Genomic DNA, 21109 nt, shown 5'->3' on the forward strand with positions numbered 1-21109 from the left:
GAAAACAAAAGATGAACCATAATCACAAAGAAAGCAAAGACTGAATCTTGACATTACGAATTCCATACTAAAATTACAGTTTGTGCTCTTCATCCAAAATTCAAACCCAATAGTACCATCCGGAAAGCACAAAGTCTGCTACAAAAAAATTAAAATATTTCCATGTCCAAACTTCAAATTCTCGAACAGTAGACGACGACTCGATAAACGAACAAAACCGGAAGAAAAGCGAATGAAACATAGAGAGCCTAGGCAAATCATATCATGTATAATCTCCTCAAGCAAAGCCAGCGAACCAAGAGTTCGATGTTTAGAAGCATTTTCTGTGAACGATCGAAGGGCCAGACTCGTCATATTCTGCTTTGGCGATCCACATCTACAATAGCAAAACCAAGCAAAAACAGTTCATTGAAGTTCTAGTTTATGATGCACAAGCATGAACGCACAAGCATGAACATGAGCGGAGAAATGTTAAGTTGTGACCGTACCTGCTGGAAGGTGCTGAGAGAAGCCAAGATAGACCCTCCAATCCAGACACTGTACTTCCTCTCCGGCGGAGCCACCACCTTGATCTTCATGCTGCTTGGGGCAAGAGCCGTGATCTCCTTGCTCATCCGGTCAGCAATACCCGGGAACATGGTGGAGCCACCACTGAGGACAATGTTTCCATACAAATCCTTCCTGATATCAACATCACACTTCATGATGGAGTTGTATGTAGTCTCGTGAATGCCAGCAGCTTCCATCCCGATCATCGAGGGCTGGAAGAGAACCTCAGGGCATCTAAACCGCTCAGCGCCAATAGTGATCACCTGTCCATCAGGCAGCTCATAGTTCTTCTCCACAGCAGAGCTCGTCTTTGCAGTCTCGAGCTCTTGTTCATAATCAAGTGCAATGTAAGCTAGCTTCTCCTTGATGTCCCTCACAATTTCCCGCTCAGCTGTAGTTGTGAACATGTAGCCACGTTCTGTGAGGATCTTCATGAGGCTATCAGTGAGATCACGGCCAGCAAGATCAAGACGGAGGATTGCATGGGGGAGAGCGTAACCCTCATAGATTGGAACTGTATGGCTGACACCATCTCCCGAGTCAAGAACAATACCTATCAAAGAACATGTCAAGCATATGCAAATGGACATATGTATGATAGTCAGATAGATATAAGTTTTTAGCTTCATTACAAGATACTATCATTGACCAATTTTAGCCACAAGGGTTTATGCTAATGGCTTTTTAATCATATAACAGTAGGCAATAAGAATTGCTCGATAATAGGAAACTGATTATATCAATCAACAAAGTCACATTTTGCACGAAGCATGAAATACAGATTGAGTTATAATTTCTTCCTTACCAGTTGTACGACCACTGGCATAAAGGGAGAGAACAGCCTGAATTGCGACATACATGGCAGGGGTGTTGAAGGTCTCAAACATGATCTGAGTCATTTTCTCACGATTCGCCTTTGGGTTGAGAGGGGCCTCTGTCAAGAGGATGGGGTGCTCTTCTGGGGCCACACGAAGTTCGTTGTAGAAGGTATGATGCCAGATCTTCTCCATATCATCCCAGTTGCTGACGATACCATGCTCAATCGGATACTTGAGGGTCAAAATACCTCTCTTGGATTGAGCCTCGTCACCAACATAAGCATCTTTCTGGCCCATACCAACCATGACTCCAGTGTGGCGAGGGCGCCCCACTATACTCGGGAAGACAGCTCTCGGAGCATCATCCCCAGCAAATCCAGCCTGAAAGTCAACAATGTAATAAGTTAAGGTTATTAAATCAACAAAAATCCGAACTGATAATCAAAAAACGAGGTTTGTTAGGTCAAGGAAAGCAAGATTACCTTGACCATTCCAGTTCCATTGTCGCAAACAAGGGGCTGGATATCCTCTGCATCTGCCATCGCTTAATGTTATCTGAAGACAGTAAAACAATCCTTAGATCGTCAACATAGACACACATCATGCATCTGAAATCAAGAAAACCAAAACCCTAACAATGACAATGCAATGTGCCATTTAAGAAATCACAAAATTTCAAAGGACAGACTAGAATCTGATTGACATCACTTGCCAATACAAGATCCATAAACATAAGCAAATTTCGACATTGAAAATTATTAATTGCACATAATCCTCGATTTGATAAAGACTAAAAGTGAATCTAATTGACTTGGATTTTGACTCAAGAGCAGACTCAAAGATTAAGCAGCCAATTGCTAATTACAGTATTGCGAACAAAAAGGATCTAATCAAATAATGAATTGGATCATTCACGTTTCTATCCAAACTTCAGCTATAAATAGGAAATTTCCGATTATAGCAACTTCAAACTAGATCCTAATCGAACACAAGCAATCAAATACAGAACTTCACACAAGAAGTATCACTGGAAACTTTGAATTTCACTTATCAAAAGTCACGCAGGCACAAGCCACAATTCGAAACACCCATCGTCAGATCCACAAATAAGAAGCTCTATAGAAACATAAATAACTAGATCTCATACAAGAACAACAAATCGAGACCACCAAAAATCGTATAAGATGAAATAACTAAACTAGATTTAAAAAAAATTAAAACAAATCGAGTCATCGTAACGAAGATTTGAAATAATGAAGACAAAGATTGGACCTTTGAGGAGTTGCGGAAGATGATTGTCAAATTCTTTGCTGATTCTGTGCAAGCGACTCCGAGAGAAAATGTGGACTGTGCGAGACTGTGAGTGCTTTTCTTTCGTCTTGGTTTAAAAAGAAATGCCGGCCCTTTCCTTTAAATGAAACCTCATCCTCACATTAAATTCAGATCAAATTAACCTCAAATTCAAGATTATAAGATCTGAGCCGTTGGATTGGATTCGTGAGTTGTGGCACCCACGACAGCATTGTGAACGTAGCTGGCGACCCTTTTGTCTATTTTAATAGGGATGAACAAAATGCAGAAAATCTTAAAATATAGTAATTCGAATTAAATTGAGATTTATATTTTGATTTTGAATTTTTTAGATTTACAGTTCGAATATAAATGGATTTTTAAAAGATACTTTGATATTTTAAATTTTGAAGTAATTTGAAATCTAAAATATATTTATATACTATTTCATATACGGAGTATATTATACAATGATGTCTTCATCCTTTAAAAATACTAGAACTATTAACTTTTAAAGAGATATGAGTTTTATTCATTAATTTAATTTTGATTTAAGGTTTGTCAGTATTAGTTAAAAAAAAGAAAGACACATGAGTTTTAATACATTAATCAAAATAAGAGAAAGATAAATAAAAATTGAAATATTGATAATGCATAATGATTCTCACTTCACTAAAAAGAAAAAGGATTTCTAAAATGTAAAGGACAAAACTTATAAGAGGGATACTAAAAGTTCTATATCATCAATATTCATCCAATTAAATCATATATTGTTTGATGATTTATCATAACAACCCATTCATCCAATTAAATCATATATTGTTTGATGATTTATCATAACAACCCAACTACGTTATTATATATTTGTTTACATTTTTCTAAATAATGATAATAATTATTACTCCTATTATATTATCAAAAAAATTATAAAATTTTTAAAAATGATAAAATAAAATATAGCAAATAAAAAAATCATGAATTGCAACAATTAAAATACAAATAATCTTGGGAAGGATTAAATTTTAAGAATTAAAAAATGAGAAATTATAGAGTATAAGAAAAATTATACTACAATTTAGAGAAAATTAGAAAAAAAAATTTGGAATAAAACTATAGCAAATGTGATCTCTATTCATAGAGGATGAAAAAATATGAATTTTAATATACAAGATATTTGAATAATAATAAAATATTTATTAACTAATGAAATTGTAACTAATGGCATAACCTCATTAGTCAATAAAATAGACTGAGGGAAGATCATTAAGTGTTATTTTACCCAATGGTCATAGAAAGTGAGTGATCTTCTCTACTAAATTTAGGAGTATAGCATTTAAGAGTATTTTCAATGCATCCATTAGTCACTGTAAGTATGATTTGATTGATCTGACAACTCTTTATGATATATACTTTCATATTCCATTACAAATGAAATATTTGCTTTTTGCAGGAGATTTATATAGTGTTAGTTTTGTGAATTAGTGTGAAAAAAAATAAAATAAGAGAGATGAAAAAAAAGAGATGATGTTTCCATTTTAAGAAACATTTCATTTTTAATATCACAATCTAAAAAAACACTTTATTTTTAATGGGACAGAGAGAGTATTATATCCACATTAGTCATGTGTTAATATAATAGTATTATATAATGCTCATACAAATCATACAATACAGTGAACAATTTTATGAAACTGGCGAGAAACTGGAATCTTCGGGGCGTAGGCTTTTATATGTGTGTGCATTGATGCATAGATTAGTCCATTTATTGACCGAATTTGGTTAGAATGACTAAGATTTGTTGGATTTTAATGTGTTATTCAATTTATTAAAATAATCAAAGAAATATCATATCAATTGTCAAACAAGAGCAAAAGTTAAACCAAAGGCCAACTCGTCGGATTTGAGGCCTATTTAAATTGCAAGCTAATGAGATTGCAAGTGTATTAAATTATAAATTTCTACCATATCTCTCTTAATCTAGCGACTATTCCGATCAGCATGGAGTTTCAACTTTCAAGTGACATTGATATCATTTCCAAGTTAGATATCCGTCCGCCATTAAATTTTATTATTTTTCTTTTTTCTTTCATTCATCAATAAATATCTCTTTTCACTTTTATTATAATTGGTAAGTAGATCTTATATTTCAATAACTTATTACACTCTTATTTTAAACTAATATGTAAAAATAGGGTTCACATCCCACTAACTTTTTCTACCAATTTATTTTTACAAAGTCAAACAATTTATTAAAATTTGTGTCGGTCAAATATGAGACCTTTAATAATGGACGGAGGGAGTATAAATGTATAAGTAATATACAAATTTAAATCTTTAATACTCCCTCAATTCTATAGTAAGAATCACATTTTACTTTTTTTTATCATAAATAATAAGTAGGTTCAACATTCCACTAATTCGTTTTACTCACATCTTATTAAAAAACCAATATAAAAAAGTGTATCTCATATTCTACTAACTTTTCAATCCACTATTCTTTATTTTGCTTAAAACTCGTGCCTACAACAAGAGTGACTCCTATTGTAGGACGGATGAAGTATTTCATTTCTTTGAAAAAAATTAGTATGTACTTCCTCCGTCCCTGAAAAGTATGAACTCATTTCTTTTTAGCATATACCTAAAAAGTATGAACTTTTTAATTTTGAAAACTCATTTCTATCTACTGAACTGAGACCCGTTCTCCATTAATAATACTTTTAAAACTTTTTCTTTCTATCTCTCTTATTTTACCAATTATGCATTAAAACTCGTGTCAAACTCAACGTTCATACTTTTCAGAGACAGAGAGAATACCTCATTTGTCATTTTGAATTATGCCACATAATAATGCACATTAGAACTTTTATTTAGAGGATACATGTACATTTACCGTTATTTTACACACTAATATTTATTTAAATACGTGTATTTACTTACAAAATTCATTTTTTTCTAAAAATTTTATTTAAATTTGTATCACATCACAATGCGTATATATTTTTGGGAGGTGGAAAATATAAGTTACTCCCAAACTAAAAGTATTATAGAAGGTATAAATAAACCGAATAGCATATCCTCTCTACAGATTAATGAGGACGCAATATTTTGTTGTAAAAGTGGGAGAAGAATATGAATAAAAAGGCGCCATGCGGGGCACCGCACACCTATTGTACAATCAGGGGTAGACTCGTCTAATCACAAAAAAGTCTTCCAACACCTTTTTCTCTCTCATGGAAATTTAGTGAGGGTGGGTAGAGAGAGAAAGCAATGATAGACAGCCACATTGAAAAGCTCGTGCAGATTCCAACTCAGCATTCCGTTTCTGAGAGCATGTCGTCCACGTGCGACCTTTATGTCGACTCGTGTCCGTTTCCGCCGACCCTAGTTTGGCATTCCGACCGGTAACTGACCGATGTAACGTGCAGTGCACATCACTACGACTGTGATATCATTTTGTCACACATTTTCCATAGCGTTAAGCTTACCCATTCACTCACTATTCAGCTTTAAGGTTACACAATAACATTTGTTGCTAGAGATTAAGCAAAGCAGTAATTCTATTGTTACCAGATTTTGTAAAAATAAAATACTGATTTACTTGAAAAAATCTAAGCAAATATAATATATCCCTCTGTTCACTTATATTTCACCGGCACGAATTTCAAGTTGTTTGACTTTATAAGGTAAAGTGGGTAGAAAAAGTTAATAAAATTTGAAATGTACTTTTATATACTGGTTCTGTAATAAAATGTGAATGAGTTAGTGGAATTTAGGTTCGACTTGCCCAATCTAGTGTTTAAATTGACATATAAATATTCTGTGTGGCCCGTTCATAGGGCAATGGCCCATTGTAATAGGGCAAGAAAAGGGTGTATTACTATCAACAAAAATTCAGTGATAATAATAAAATGTCAATCTTAAATTAACTGAAATTACTAATATAGCCTTCAGATTCAATACACCATAAAAAGTCAGAGGATAGTTTTGGAATTTCACACTATAATCTGGTAGTATATAGCATATCAAACATATATTATTAAAGACTATAGATAATATGTCGTCAATTCAAACACCGTAAATAGAATTAGAAAACCAAGAAAAAGCATTGTAAATGATTGTGCTCTTATCTAAATGAAATATAAATTCCAATTTAAACACACCCTTGTAAAATGAGATATTTATTGGCATTGATTTTATTGATTATGTCCATCTTAAATTGATATGTCCAAAGCGATTGGAATGCATGATGCGATTAAAAAAATGACTTCCAAGGTAGATGAATAATGGGTAAAGTTATTATTCCTAATTTGATTATAGTATATCCTGAAGCAGGGACAGAGCTAATTCAGGGCTAGAATGGGCTTAAGCTTAAGCCCAGCCCCATTTTGTTCATTTTCTTGCATCAAATTGATTACCGACTTTAATATATATTTCAATACTACTAGGGGTCGTTTGGTTACCGTGTTATCTCAAGTTCCAGCCGTTAATCACACTTTAACCAGGTGTTCGGTTTCCATGTTAGTTTTCGTTGGGCCCGTTGCCGGCCCGGCAGGCCCGCACTGTAGATACTCTTCACATAAGATATCTAACTCAGTGATGGGGTCCGTTTATAAACATGCGTTGCTATTTGTGTGTGATAAGTCCCCTCTTGTCCTTTTTGCCCTTGTTACAATCCCAATTTTTCGGGACATGAACCATTCTCTGAAGTAATGGGCGAGGTCGGATTGCTACGGCCCCGCGACGGATCGATTTGTGCTGGAAAAGGAGGGAATAGGAATGGGAGGGTGAATTAGGGATCTGGGTTAAATTAATCGAGCAATTAGTGGTGAAATTGACGGGGTAGTGAAATTGGGGGAGGGAATGAATGATAAGCTTTGCCTCGTCGGAGAATGGAGGCGGCGGATTTTGTAGGGGTAAACGGAGAAGAGGTGTGGAGGTTTAAGGATAAACGTTATATTCTTTTCTTTTCCTCCTTTTCTTTTTTTTTTCCATGAAATTGATGACTCCCCTGAAATTGAGATCGGAGACGCGGAGGTCGTGGGAGATGAAATTGAAGACGGGAGCGAGGTCGGATTTGATGTCGGAGGTGAGGACGGTGGGGCACATGCCGAAGATTCTGCCGAGGTCCTTGAGTTGGATGCCCTTGGACTGGAGGAAGGTGACGATATCTTGGATGGCGTGGAGGGCGGGGTTGACGGCGAGGGTTATAATAGTCAACTCCAATTTACTATTTCTATTTAACAAGGCTACCAAATAATGGACCCATGATGGGCCGTAAAAGTCTTTGAAGCAACCAAACAACTAGTTTGTGTAATAAACATAACCTCTGCCAACAGTGAAGCCCGAACATAGCGATAACCCATGTTGGGAACCAAATGACCCCCTAGTAAATTTTTCGTTTCATATATGAGTCACGATGTGAGAATACAACAACTCAGGCAAATTTCATGCTGCCCATGAATACTAAGGCACCATTTGGTAGCTAGATCATGTTTCGACTAGTCATGATATAACTATTGATAGTTATCATAGTTTCGATTAGTTAATTTATCTTAATTGGGTGTTTGGTAGCTAAAGATAATTGTGTTTTATCCTTTTTAGATGTTTGAAGATAAATGGAGCATACTTTTTTAGCTGTATTGCAGATAAATGGTGCCTACTCTTTTGGGTATTGCAGATAGATACCACCAAAATATGAATCAGTAGAAAGAGATGAAAGTAGATATATCAATAAAAAATCAGTCATCGTGGGTATTGAAGATAAATGGAGCATACTCTTTTAGGTCATTCACAATGGGCTCCCTAAGGCGCGCCCTGAATCCCGCCCTATGCATTGCCACGTCAGCGTTTTATCCTCTTGCTCTTCCACCTGCAGTGGGGCGCCCTAAGCATTTTCTTCCATTTGAATATTTAAATAACTACAAAAATTGGGAAAAACCTTCATTTCATTTACAAAATTAATACATTACAATACAGATTATAAAAAAATAGGCAAACTCAGCGACGGCGGTTACAGGCCCACACTTCTTCAATCATGTCGTTCATGAGCTGCGCATGGTCGTGTTGGTTGCGCATTGTGGCCTGTCTAGATAGAACCTCGTTGAAGCCCGTCGGTAATCCTCGAGCGGGGGGCGCGGTCGCCGTGCTGGAGGAGCTGGATGCAATTTCGTCATCGGTCCAATCGGTGATGCTCCCACCTTCATGTTCGACTATCATGTTGTGCAAGATTATGCACGCATACATGACATCGGCGAGGATTTCCTTGAACCAGAGACGCCCCGGCCCTTTCACTATTGCCCACCGTGATTGGAGCACACCAAATGCCCGTTCCACATCCTTGCGCGCCGCCTCCTGCTTTTGCGCAAAGAAAACTCTCTTATCACCAATTGGGCAGCTGATCATCTTCAGAAAAACAGGCCACCGTGGGTATATGCCATCGGCCAAGTAGTACCCCATGTGGTATTGGCGCATGTTGGCAGTGAACTCGATGGCCGGGTCGTTGCCGCTGCATTGCTCGATGAAGAGGGTGGATGAGTTGAGGACGTTGATGTCGTTGTTCGACCCGGCTACACCAAAGTAAGCATGCCAGATCCAGAGCCGATAGTCAGCGACGGCTTCGAGGATCATCGTCGGGTGGCTGCCCTTGTATCCACTAGTAAATTGGCCTCTCCACGCCGCCGGACAATTCTTCCACTCCCAGTGCATACAGTCGATGCTCCATAGCATCCCAGGAAAGCCGTGCGCCGTCTCGTGCATTCTCATTAGGCCCTGGCAATCTACAGCCGTCGGCTTTCGCAAATATGTGTCGTTGTAGGCCTCGACAACTCCCCTACAAAATCTCTTCAGGCACTCGCGGCCATTTGTATCCCCGACGTGGAGGTACTCGTCAAACATGTCAGCGATGGTGCCGTAGGCCAACTGCCGGAGTGCAACTGTGCACTTTTGCAACGGCGTAAGCCCGGGTCTACCGATGCCATCTTCCCGATACTGGAAGTATTCATTGCTTGACTGCAACGTCTGGACAATGCTGAGAAAAAGGTAACAAGGCATTCTAAACTGATGGCGGAAAACAGTCGGGCTCCATCGTGGTTGCTCGGCAAAATAGTCTGCATATAGACGTTCGTGAGCTGCGGCGTGATCGCGTCGGACAGACTTTCGACGTCAAATAGGCCTGGGGATCTGCTCCGCCTCCGCCGTCGCTGCCGCCGCCTCCTTGCGTTGAATTATGGCTAAGCATTCTGCCATTGCGTCGTGCACGGCTGCATTTAAGGCTTGAGTCAAGGTCGGACTACCGTCCACCGAGGAACTCCGGTCGTCGTCGTGGTTCATTTTGGCTTGTGAGATTTGGAGAGATGTGGGAGATGAGAGAACTGACGCGTGAAATGTTCGTATGAAAAATGGAATGACAAACGAGGTTTAAATAGACAAATATCGAATTAAAAAAAAAAAAAACGCGTTGCGTCGTCCGCGGCTCCCACAGTGGGCGGATGATGACACCTTCGTCCGCGGACTAAGCGTCGGGCGCGGACGACGCATCGTCCATCGTCCGCGGAGCCACAGTGGCGGACGATAGCGCGCCCGATGCATCGCGCGCGCTATCATCCGCCCCATTGAGGATGGCCTTAGGACATCCTAATCGAGTATATGTTTGGAATAGCAATTACAAATTGTAGAACATCCTAATCTTGTCAAAGATTCAGAAATGGAATCGCCGGAAAAAAAATCAGAAATAGAGTCACCGGAAATCACCATCGGCAGGCAGATTGAGAGAAGAACGAAGAGGTCTCTATCGCAAGTTTGAGAGGAAGAAGAGAAATCTAATTACGTATTGAGGTATTCATGTTCTGATTATGTTAGAAAAATTGAAGGGTAAAAATGTATTTTCCTAAAATTAACTTGGTAGATCAGAGTTGTAACTTAGCAAATAGATAAGTAACATTAATGGTTGAAACATAGGCTTTTGAGAGGGCTTCATGCGGGCTGGATATAAAACACGAGCTACACAGATATATAACATGGCTACCAAACACATGCATTAACATGGATAAACCCCATTATCTAGTTGTAACATAGCTACCAAACGGAGCCTAATACTAATCGACATAATTGAATTTTCAATTATATCGTGTTATTATATTTTTGTATCATGGCTTGTCACTCAATCTGGCACTGATTCAGATATGATAAATAAGCAAAAGATTTGCCTGAAATTTGGCAAGAAACTAGAAATTGGTGACCCTCGAAATTAGTTAAAGGCCCAAATTGCCCAATTAACATTTCAATATGACACACATAAAAAAGAGAATATCCATAATCCACAAAGAAAGTTTGCAACGCACAGGTACAACTAGATGAGTTGCGCAATTTTGCACAAACAAACAAATCACGTGAAGAAAGCAAATTCCCAAATTTATCATCAATGATAATATTATAATCCTATCCTATATTGGTGTAAAAATCAAATTAGTACTCCATTTTTTTTAAATCTTGCTATACTGCACAACTCTTTTCTCACGTTTATTTAAAGGCATCGCATTGTATACCGCGCACGGTGCACCATATAAGCCATAGGATGTACGTTACTCCATAAAATAGAGTTGTTGCATGAATGACTATATCCTCATTCATTCCATCGATTGGCCGATTTTATTCAACAATTTTTTCTTACCATTCATTCATTCATCATCTTCAAGGAGATTGAAAGCATCAAAATTAGACTTGATGATATTATTTTTGGAGAGCATACTCTATAATTGTGTGAGAGAGATTTACTTGTAGTTTTGATGATACATATGTATATAATAATATATAGGGGAGGTTTGTGAGCATAATATACCATTACTTGTGTAAGAATCACTTGTAATCTTGTGAGCGCAATATACCATTAGTACATGGAATGCTGTGAATGCGAGCATAGGGTGGCACTCCTTGTATTAGAATCACTTGTCATATGATTCTGTTAAGAATCATTTAAGAGGTTTGTGAGCATAATATACCTTGTAAGAATAATTTAAGCATATGAGATACTTGTGAGCATATATATATATATATGATTCTGTTAAGAATCAGTTGTGAGCTTTTTAATTGCGTGACACATAGGATAGGATGTGTATGTGAGTACTAGTATTAAACAACAAAAATCGGAAGTTACTTCAAAATGAAAATAAAAATTAAAAGTTACTCCAAAAACTCATTACTTGTTTCAGAAATGATTTAAATGGCGACCTCAATTTCAAGTCAGAATGCGTAGTACTGATCGTACGTCCTCGCATCCTTTTTCTGCCGCAGTAATTTTGTTGTTGATGGTGGATGCGGATTTGCGAGAGCCGAGAGGGCAAAGTAAATTAAGCAAAAAATGCAGGAAACTGTACAAGGTCCTTCGGCTACTTGTGGTCAATAAAATTGGTGTGTATTCTATCGATTTCTCTACTTCTGAAGGAAAATAAGTTGCAATCGACATGATTTAGTTTTGTTATAATCGGTGGGTATCTGTAATCGCGAGGCTGAAATCGATCGAGAGAGTTTCGTGCGAAGAGAGAAAATTGAATTTTATTGATTGAAGAAGTCGAGCTAAAGTGAAAAGAAAACTGAATTGAAACAAACTTAACTACTATTTAAGCTGACTCATCTAACGGCTAGTTAGATCTAACGGCTACGACTTAATCTCTAAACTAACAACACATCGGACGGCTGCTGAACATTTGAAGCTCGAGAGCAGCTTCAATGACTTCCACCTTCCTTTTAACTTTGATTTCTCAAGCCCGAAGCTCTAGTGTAGTTGAGTGATCACCATCCTCACAAATCTCCACCTTGATTACTCAACTCGCTACTACTCCATTCTGCATAAACCAATGAGTTTCATGCACAACTCTAGTTTGCTTTTAGGCAACGGCTTTGTTAGCATATCAGCCGGATTTTCGGTTGTGTCCACTTTGAACACCCTCACTTCACCTTCTTCTATCTTCTCTCTGATGAAGTGTAGACGCACATCAATGTGCTTACTTCTCTCGTGATATACTTGATGTTTAGCCAACTGGATTGCACTTGTATTGTCACAACCAATAGCTACAACCTCCTGATTCACTCCAAAATCTGCCAGTATACCTCTGAGCCAAAAACTTTCTTTAACCGCAGCTGCTAAGGCCATGAACTCAGCTTCAGTTGTGGATAACGCAACAACTGCTTGAAGGCTACTTTTCCAGCTTATAGCAGATCCATAGAGCGTAAATACATAGCCAGATTGAGATCTTCGAGTGTCTAAGTTGCCAGCATAGTCTGAATCAGACCATCCCATTAAAGCCTCATCTGTTGACTCTCTACCTCCATCAAACAGAATCCCAATGTTGCTGGCTCCTTTCAAATACTTCATTAACCATCTCAAAGCCGACCAATGTTCCTTGCCATGGCCAGACATGTATCTGGAAGTTGCAGAGACAGCTTGTGCTATATCAGGCCTAGTGTTGATCATAGCATACATTGCACTTCCTATTATGCTTGCATATGGAATTCTCTGCATCTCAGACTCTTCTTCATTTGTCTTTGGCTTTTGTTCCATCGAGAGCTTGTAGTGTTGACCCATAGGAATGGACACCTGCTTTGTATTATCAAGTCCAAAATTTCTGAGTACTCTCACAACATAGTCTGACTAAGTTAACCATATCCTCTTCATTCTTCTATCTCTGATAATGGTCATCCCCAGAATTCTTTTTGCTGAACCTAAGTCCTTCATTTCAAACGCTGACTTCAGAACTTCTTTAACCTTCTGGATTTCACTCTTACATGCTCCAACCAGTAGCATGTCATCAAAATAATACCTGTTGAGTTGCTTGACGATGAGTGCTTCCGAGTAGGAAGTTAAATTGGAAAGAAATTGTTGGGAGTAGAAGAGGAGAATGTGGTGGAAGATGATGAAATTGTGACTAAACTGACGCAGGCAAGGGATGACGAGGAAGAGTACATTCCGGAATGGATTGAAGAGATGGAGAAGATGATGGCGGGAAATGACAAGAAGAAAACGCTTAACAGCAACTTCGCTATGCCATCGTTTGTGTTGGGTGGGGTCGATTGTCCTGACCCCTTTACTACACAGCAAACACATAGGGCAGAGGGTAGTGGTTTTGGAGAGGAAAACAACAGTGATGAGAGAGTGCATGATGCCCCAGTTGTTGATCAACTGGTAGTTGATGATCAACCAGGAGACATGCCAATGCACGAGCCAAGAGGTGATGATGTCCCCGATACCATATCAAAGGATGATGGTGTTGCCGGACTTGAAGTCCCATCTAAAATGCATACTTCAGTCGGTGCAACTGGGACATCATCAGATATGGCGGCTGGTGGGGGAGTGCTGAGCAAGACTGAGGTATCAATTAACAAACTAAACCCTTTGGTGCTCTTACTTTTGTACATAATTAAAATGTTTTCAATTTTGGTGAAATTGTGTACATGCGTCTGAGACAAGAGTTGAAGATGGAGGTGGTGCAATTGTGGTGAGGAAAGATGGAGCTGGTACCGGCTCTAAGAGGAAAACCCAAACAGAGAAAGCCACCAAAAAGAGTGCAGCTGTAGAGGAGAGTGTGAAGGTATTTTCCTCTTAAACATTACTTGCATTATATACTATTTTTGGTACATTATTGCCATTGCATTTATTATTACATTATATGTCTGTCTGGCTATGTTATATAGGTTGTCTCCTAAATTAATTGGTTTTTCAACTCAGATACATGACTCGGCCAAGGGGAAACGCGCTGCGATTCAGGCGGACAAAACAACACAGCCTATTAAGGAGAGAGCTCCTAAGGGAGGGAAGGGAAAGCAGCTGACCATTCTAAAGGTGGTTGCTTAACTACATTATATGCTTGTATTGGTACATTATTTTGGTGGTTACCTGCATTATTTGGTTTTTGTTTTTTTCAATCAGAAACCTACTTCAGCTAAGGGGAAGGGCATTGAGATTGGTGTTGTGAAAACAACACAGCCATCTAAAGATATAGCTGGAAAGGGTGAGAGTGGAAAAGAGTTGGCCATTCCAACTGTGGTTGCTCAGGGAAAAGGGAAAGGCAAATAGATCCAACAGGATGAGGCTGGAGATGTGGTATGGAATAACTTATGTCATTCAAACATTAAAGTAATGGATATGTCAATTTTACCATGTATGGATGTTGCTCACTTGTGTTAACCATATCTTCAATTCGTGCAGGAAGCTACGAATCTTGCAACATCTCGATTGAAGAAAGCCAGTCTGGCTGCCCGGTCTCCATTCAACGAGCGGGCGGTTAGACTAACAGCCAAGCCCAACAATGTTGACAAGGAGGTCTACTACTGGGTTCTTATCACAGCTGAAACAAATAAGCAAGTTTTGTAATTTTGTTGTCGTTATTGTTGGCACATCAGTTAGTTTTGTTTAATTGTTTAATGGTATTCAGGGATTCTGTTGTCTACCAAGACAGCTTTAGGAAAACTGTGCAGATTGAGTTCCAGTGTTTAGCGCCTTTCAAGGATACTTGGAGCTCGTACCTGAATAATATGGAAAAGCTCAAGGCATCGGAGACTGTTTCCAGGCTATTCTTCTCAACAAATCCATGCGTGAGTGAAAAATGTTATACTGTCATTTACAAATTACTGTTATAATTACAAATAATTAACTAGTTTGCCAAATAAACTGTAGAAACACACCGTGGTGGACACACCTCCTGAATGGACAGAACAACGGCAGTTCGAGTCGTTCTGGACTCTACTATTCGAGGAAGTGCTTGGAATGGGTAGCTTTCAATGGGAGAAATATGACATGGTGAGCGATATTATAATAATGTGTCTGATATTCATTAATAATGTACACAATAATGTGTCATGTAATGTGCCTTTCATTTTGCAGTTCTTCTACCCAATTTGGGGTACGAGCCATCAGTACGTGGTCTGTTTCGATCTACCTGATGGCAAAATGAACATCATCGACCATAGTTTGGCTGAACCCCATGGCTCCTTCAGCGCAAAGTATGGCAAGACACCCTCCATTCTGGTACGTAATGTGGGTCTTCAGTTACGTTGCATTATATTAAACAAAATGTACATTATTTTGAGTTCTTACACAATTTTTCTATTTGATGTAAAAAAGTTCATGGCAGATGCACTTACGAAGTGTAAGGTTCCAAAAATGGCAGCGCAGGTCCGAAAATGTAGTACCCATGTCGTGACCATGCCCTAGAGGAACAATATCTGCACCATGGAGACGGGGGTCTATGTCATGCGGCATATGGAGACCTACTTTGGCGAGAGGGAGAAGGATTGGGAGTGCGGATTCAACGCCAAGGGGACAAAGAGCTTGGAGATGTTACGAATAAAGTTTGCAAAGACCCTCCTAACTTGTGCACATAACTCCAGAGGTGGCGGCATATACCAAACTCAAGCCACCAGGCATTGGAGAGAGAGGCCGCCCAAGTTCAACTTTGATAAGTAGGTAGACAATTATGGGCTGGAGTGATGGTATCGATGATGATTAGATACGCTATTTGCATGTGTTTGAATTGTATGGTTTTTCTGAAAACTCCTGTTGGAATGGAAACTAGCCGACTTGTGGCTTGGTATGTTTTGAACAATATGTAGTGTGCTTCTTGCAAACAGAATCATATTTTGGTATTAGTGTATGATGTCATCAACTCAAACTCTACAATTGATGTAAATTACCGAATAATGACACCTCATTCCTTAATAATGTAAAATAGGAAGGAAATAATGTAGAACAAGTTAACTAGATTATAATAATAATGTACAACAAACTGAATAGATATTGTATATAGAGTTATGCGGTCATAAACTCTCAAAAATATAATGGATGTAATAAACCGAATAATGTACAGAATGTGCTTATTAATGAAGAGTACTGGAGTAATAATGTACAATAAGTTAAGTGCTTGTGAATAATAATGTACAACTTCATGAATAATAATGTACATTAACAGTTTAATAATGCAATGTATAAAATATAGAATGTGTCTAATAATGAATTGTACTCGAATAATTTTATATAGTAAGTTAAGTGCTTGTAAACAATAATGTATAACTTCATTAATAATAATGTATAAACAATAATGTATAACTTCATTAATAATAATGTCCATAAACAGATTAAAAACGTAAAATTATTATGCATAAAATGTTGACAGTGGTAAGACTAATAAGACAAAGACAACGAATTGGATACTAAGACTAAACCGAAAAACATAACCAATAATGTTGTAAGGTACAAAATAATTCAACATTTCCTCTTACCCTTACGAAGCTCTTTCTCCTTCGCCATCTCTGTAAGCATTGGACAATTTCTAGAGTCGTGATGGCTCATCTCATCGCACGCTTTACACAGTCTAAGAGGCCTAGTAGCCTCCTTTATAGCCTTTTCTCTCTTAGAAATCAGACGGCTCGCTGAGCTGCTTGCGTGACCCTTGGTCTTGACAACATCCGGAGGATGAACCTCAACTACATCAGGCCTTACCATTCCATAAAACTCTTCAATCATTCGCCTCTTTTCCGAGGTGGACGTTGTAGGAGTTCCAGCTTGAAGAGAATTACCAAGTTCTTCCACACCACCTACGAATGCACGAAGCACATCAATGTTCGTCTCAAATCGTCGAAGAAAACCATAGAACATCGAAATCCCTTGATTTGAAACAGTTTGCCTATCGTCAACAATGGACCTGGTAGGTAGGGCGTCATCAAACTCCTCATGCACAGCCATGGCTAACGAAGTCTTCATCCATCTGTTTTCGCAGTATTTATCTGGAATTTTTTTCATTTCATTGTTTCTGAATAAAAAAAAGATATGGCTGCACAAATATCCCTGCCTACCGAAAAGTTTGCATTCGCACGAGTATGAGTCAGCAGTCTTATCGTGACTCACAAAATACGAATTGCGATTGATGTCCCCAAGCTTGTAGGTGTCAACCATATCCGTAGATGAAAATCCAAGCACGCGGCATCTGTCATTACCCTCAACAATTTCTTCTTGTATTTTCTTGAACATACTATCGGTGTACAACGTCGAAGCATGTTTCTCGAATGGCAAAGCAGTGGCCAATATGGGCAGGGCAATTGCATCGTGGTAGTCCAACTTTATTCTACTGTTCCGCTGAAATTCAACGGCATTGTTGAAATTCAAGTAGAATTCGGCAATGTAAGCTCGGGGCTTCAAAATTTTTTGTAGAAGCTGTTCTCCGATTCGGATATGGACGTAGTCCTAATCATCGAACCCAGTGGAAAATCTCTGAAGTATGCCGGTATCCAGAATTGCATATAGTCGTACAATGTGTTGAACCAGTCAAAGTCTTCCAGCCCACGACGTTCCACCACTCCATTCCACCCCTTTTCGAATTCGTCGGGTTCAAGCAAGTCCGACCAAACGCAAGCATTGAATTCCTTCTTGAAATCTTCGTCCCTCAACAACTTGTTTGGAACCCTGGTGGCCAACTTATGCATTATATGCCACATGCACCATCGGTGTCGAGTGCCAACAAGAACCTCTTCAATGGTTGATCTCATGCCCAAGTCTTGATTTGTTACAGTCATTTTGGGTGCTACACCCATACATTCAACGAAATGTTTGAACAACCAAGCAAATGCCCCTGTTTTCTCGTTGCACACCACTTCGGCGGCGAAGGTTACAGGTCTTCTATGATTGTCCTTTCCCGTGAAAGGTGTGAAGATCATACAATACCTACATATCACAGAGCAATGCATCATCAGCATCATTACCAACGAATAATGTATCATTAGCTACGTGATAATGTATAGGACAAGCGTTGTAATGCAGAGAGTAATGTACAATACATGTGTTGTAATGTACAATACAATTCATTGTAATGTATACATGTTTGTGTTGTACATGGAGTCAAACGCCACAATATCACCAAACATATGGTAATTCACATTCATCAAATCGTCACACCAAAAGAGAGCAACCAACTAGTTAGTAGCATTAACTTCGTATTGATATGTGAACGCCTCGGACATTTCCCTCTTCTTAGCCATATCATCCAACACCATTTGCACGTCAAATCCATGTGTGTATGCTTTGATGTCTCGAGAAGCGTTCCTGATATCTCCGACAGTGCAACCGATAAGTTTAAACCCACAGAGAATTTCCTTCAACACCTTAAAGGTAAGTGTGGGGCCTATATTAGCCTTGGAACAGTCAAGAATGAATTTGTGATGTACATCATCCAACATTCGATTAAGTGCCATAAAATACTGATGCCTTGACTCAACCATATAATGGTTATGAACCTCGTTGAAGTCCTGAATAATATAACCTGGAAGTCCTCATTCGGAGAAGAACTTGAACGATATACTCGCTTTATAACCACAACGCTTGGATAACCGTCCTCGTTCGACTTCTTCTTGCCTTCAATGCTTGGATATACGTGCATTCAATTGGTCATCCTCGTTCGACTTCTTCTTGCCTTCTCTATTACATACAACATAATACCGAGTTGTAACATCGTCCGTCTTCCTTATTCCTTGTTTGCGCGTATCAAAACCAACAGCGTCGGCATATACATCGTAAAATGCAAAAGCGAAATCTAGTGATAGGAACTTTTGACCAACGACGGGCTTCAATTCTGGAGAACATTCAGGAACAACCACCACTGTATAAAATCACATAAAAAACGGCTCAGCAAACATATACTCCATCCGTCCCGGACTACTCACACATTTCCTTTTCGGCACGGAGATTAAGGAATGAGTGTATAACAAAGTGAACAATTGCGGCTGTAGGTGATAATTTTTACTAAAAATGGAAAGAGTGCAAATAACTTGGGACGCCCAGAAAGGAAATAAGTGCAAGTAGTCCGGGACGGAGGGAGTACATTACAGATCATAAATCGTCCATTATTGAGTGAATAAAAACCATTACAAAGTAATATATGTACATTATGTTTATTAGTTAAAACTACTCCCTAGCCGAGATGATATCTAAACCCTAGATGAATGATTGAAACTCGTGGACTTTGACGCTGGTTTTGATACTTACTACATACTACACCCTAGCCCCAAGGATTGCTAAACCCTTGGCGAATACATGAAACGTGCGTCGAACAATCAAACACGACCAATCTTAAACTCGACCCTGAAATTGTATAACACATAAAAAACGGCTCAGCAAGCATATACATTACAGATCATAAATCGTCCATTACTGAGTCAATAAAAACCATTACACAATAATATATGTACATTATGTTTATCAATTAAAACTACTCCTTAGCCGAGATGATATCTAAACCCTAGATGAATGACTGAAACTCGTGGACTTTGACGACGGTTTTGATACTTACTACATACTACACCCTAGTCTCAAGGATTGCTAAACCCTTGGGGAATACATGAAACGTGTGCCGAACAATCAAACACGGCCAATCTTAAACTAAACCCTGAAATTGTATAACACATAAAAAACGGCTCAGCAAGCATATTCATTACAGATCATAAATAGTCCAATACTGAGTCAATAAAAACCATTACACAGAAATATATGTACATTATGATTATCAGTTAAAACTACTCCCTAGCGGAGATGATATCTAAACCCTAGATGAATGACTGAAACTCGTGGACTTTGACGACGGTTTTGATACTTACTACATACTATACCATAGCCCCAAGGATTGCTAAACCCTTGGGGAATAAATGAAACGTGCTCCAAATAATCAAAAACTCACAATCTTATATTACTCATGAATTTGTGTAACACAACAAAACAATACATACAGTCAGATTCTACAACGATCGATTACTCCAACAAATCGGTATTTCAGTTAACAACTCGGATTAATAATCAATGAAGGCAAAAATTTGATTACCTTCTTCCATTGTTCAGTAAAAACGAAAGCAATGACCGAGACCTCCCACCAATCGGTATATTTAGAGAAGAAATAAAAACCATGTCTTCTTCGATTTAGAAAAACATACAACAATTTAGGACTGACAATATCTTCAATTTTTTTATATGTAATTGTATAAGCAAATAAATTGAGAAGAGTGAAAGAAAAAATTGAGATTATGCAAGTTAAATAACTTGATATTGCGTGATGAAAAAGTATATTGCATAACACAACGTATGAAAAACTGACTACAACGCGTATATGAATGGTTCTAAAGTGACTACAACGCGTATATGAATGTGGTGTTTCCTAATTTGGCTTTTGTTCTTGTTCAACTTCAAATATTTATCAATTCCGTCCTTTTAATTTAGCCGAAAATTAATGAAATAGACGGCCCACTTTTAGTTTATTGAAAATTAAACAAAAATGTTATTACTATTTACTAGTATCATAATGTTTTCTCTTAAAACTCTGTGTTTCGTTAAACAAAAATGTTATTTAGTAGTATTTCATAATGTTCTCTCTTAAAACTCAGTTTTATGAGATGGATATGAAATCTCACATGGTTTTCCTCTTATT

At 38.2% G+C, this 21109-nt stretch overlaps 2 protein-coding genes across 2 annotated transcripts; both read right to left on the bottom strand.

The window, feature by feature from the left end:
- Positions 1 to 29: 29 nt before the first annotated feature.
- Positions 30 to 2791, bottom strand: LOC121798702 (actin-7-like). Its single transcript, XM_042197833.1, has 5 exons — positions 2640 to 2791; positions 1850 to 1922; positions 1355 to 1748; positions 489 to 1102; positions 30 to 376 (listed from the first exon to the last, which is right to left on the bottom strand). Exons 2-5 carry the CDS (start codon positions 1907 to 1909, stop codon positions 311 to 313), a joined length of 1134 nt encoding a protein of 377 aa, XP_042053767.1. The 5' UTR covers positions 1910 to 1922; positions 2640 to 2791; the 3' UTR covers positions 30 to 310.
- A 14117-nt stretch (positions 2792 to 16908) lies between these two features.
- On the bottom strand, positions 16909 to 20519 carry LOC121800690 (protein FAR1-RELATED SEQUENCE 5-like). The gene is made up of 5 exons (XM_042200208.1): positions 20510 to 20519; positions 19070 to 19294; positions 18658 to 18958; positions 17925 to 18363; positions 16909 to 17778 (listed from the first exon to the last, which is right to left on the bottom strand). The coding sequence occupies exons 1-5, from the start codon at positions 20517 to 20519 to the stop codon at positions 16909 to 16911; spliced, it is 1845 nt and encodes a 614-aa protein (XP_042056142.1).
- Between the last annotated feature and the right edge of the window lie 590 nt (positions 20520 to 21109).

The sequence above is a fragment of the Salvia splendens genome, chromosome 4 (genome assembly GCF_004379255.2).
Source record: "Salvia splendens isolate huo1 chromosome 4, SspV2, whole genome shotgun sequence".
Taxonomy (NCBI): domain Eukaryota; kingdom Viridiplantae; phylum Streptophyta; class Magnoliopsida; order Lamiales; family Lamiaceae; genus Salvia; species Salvia splendens.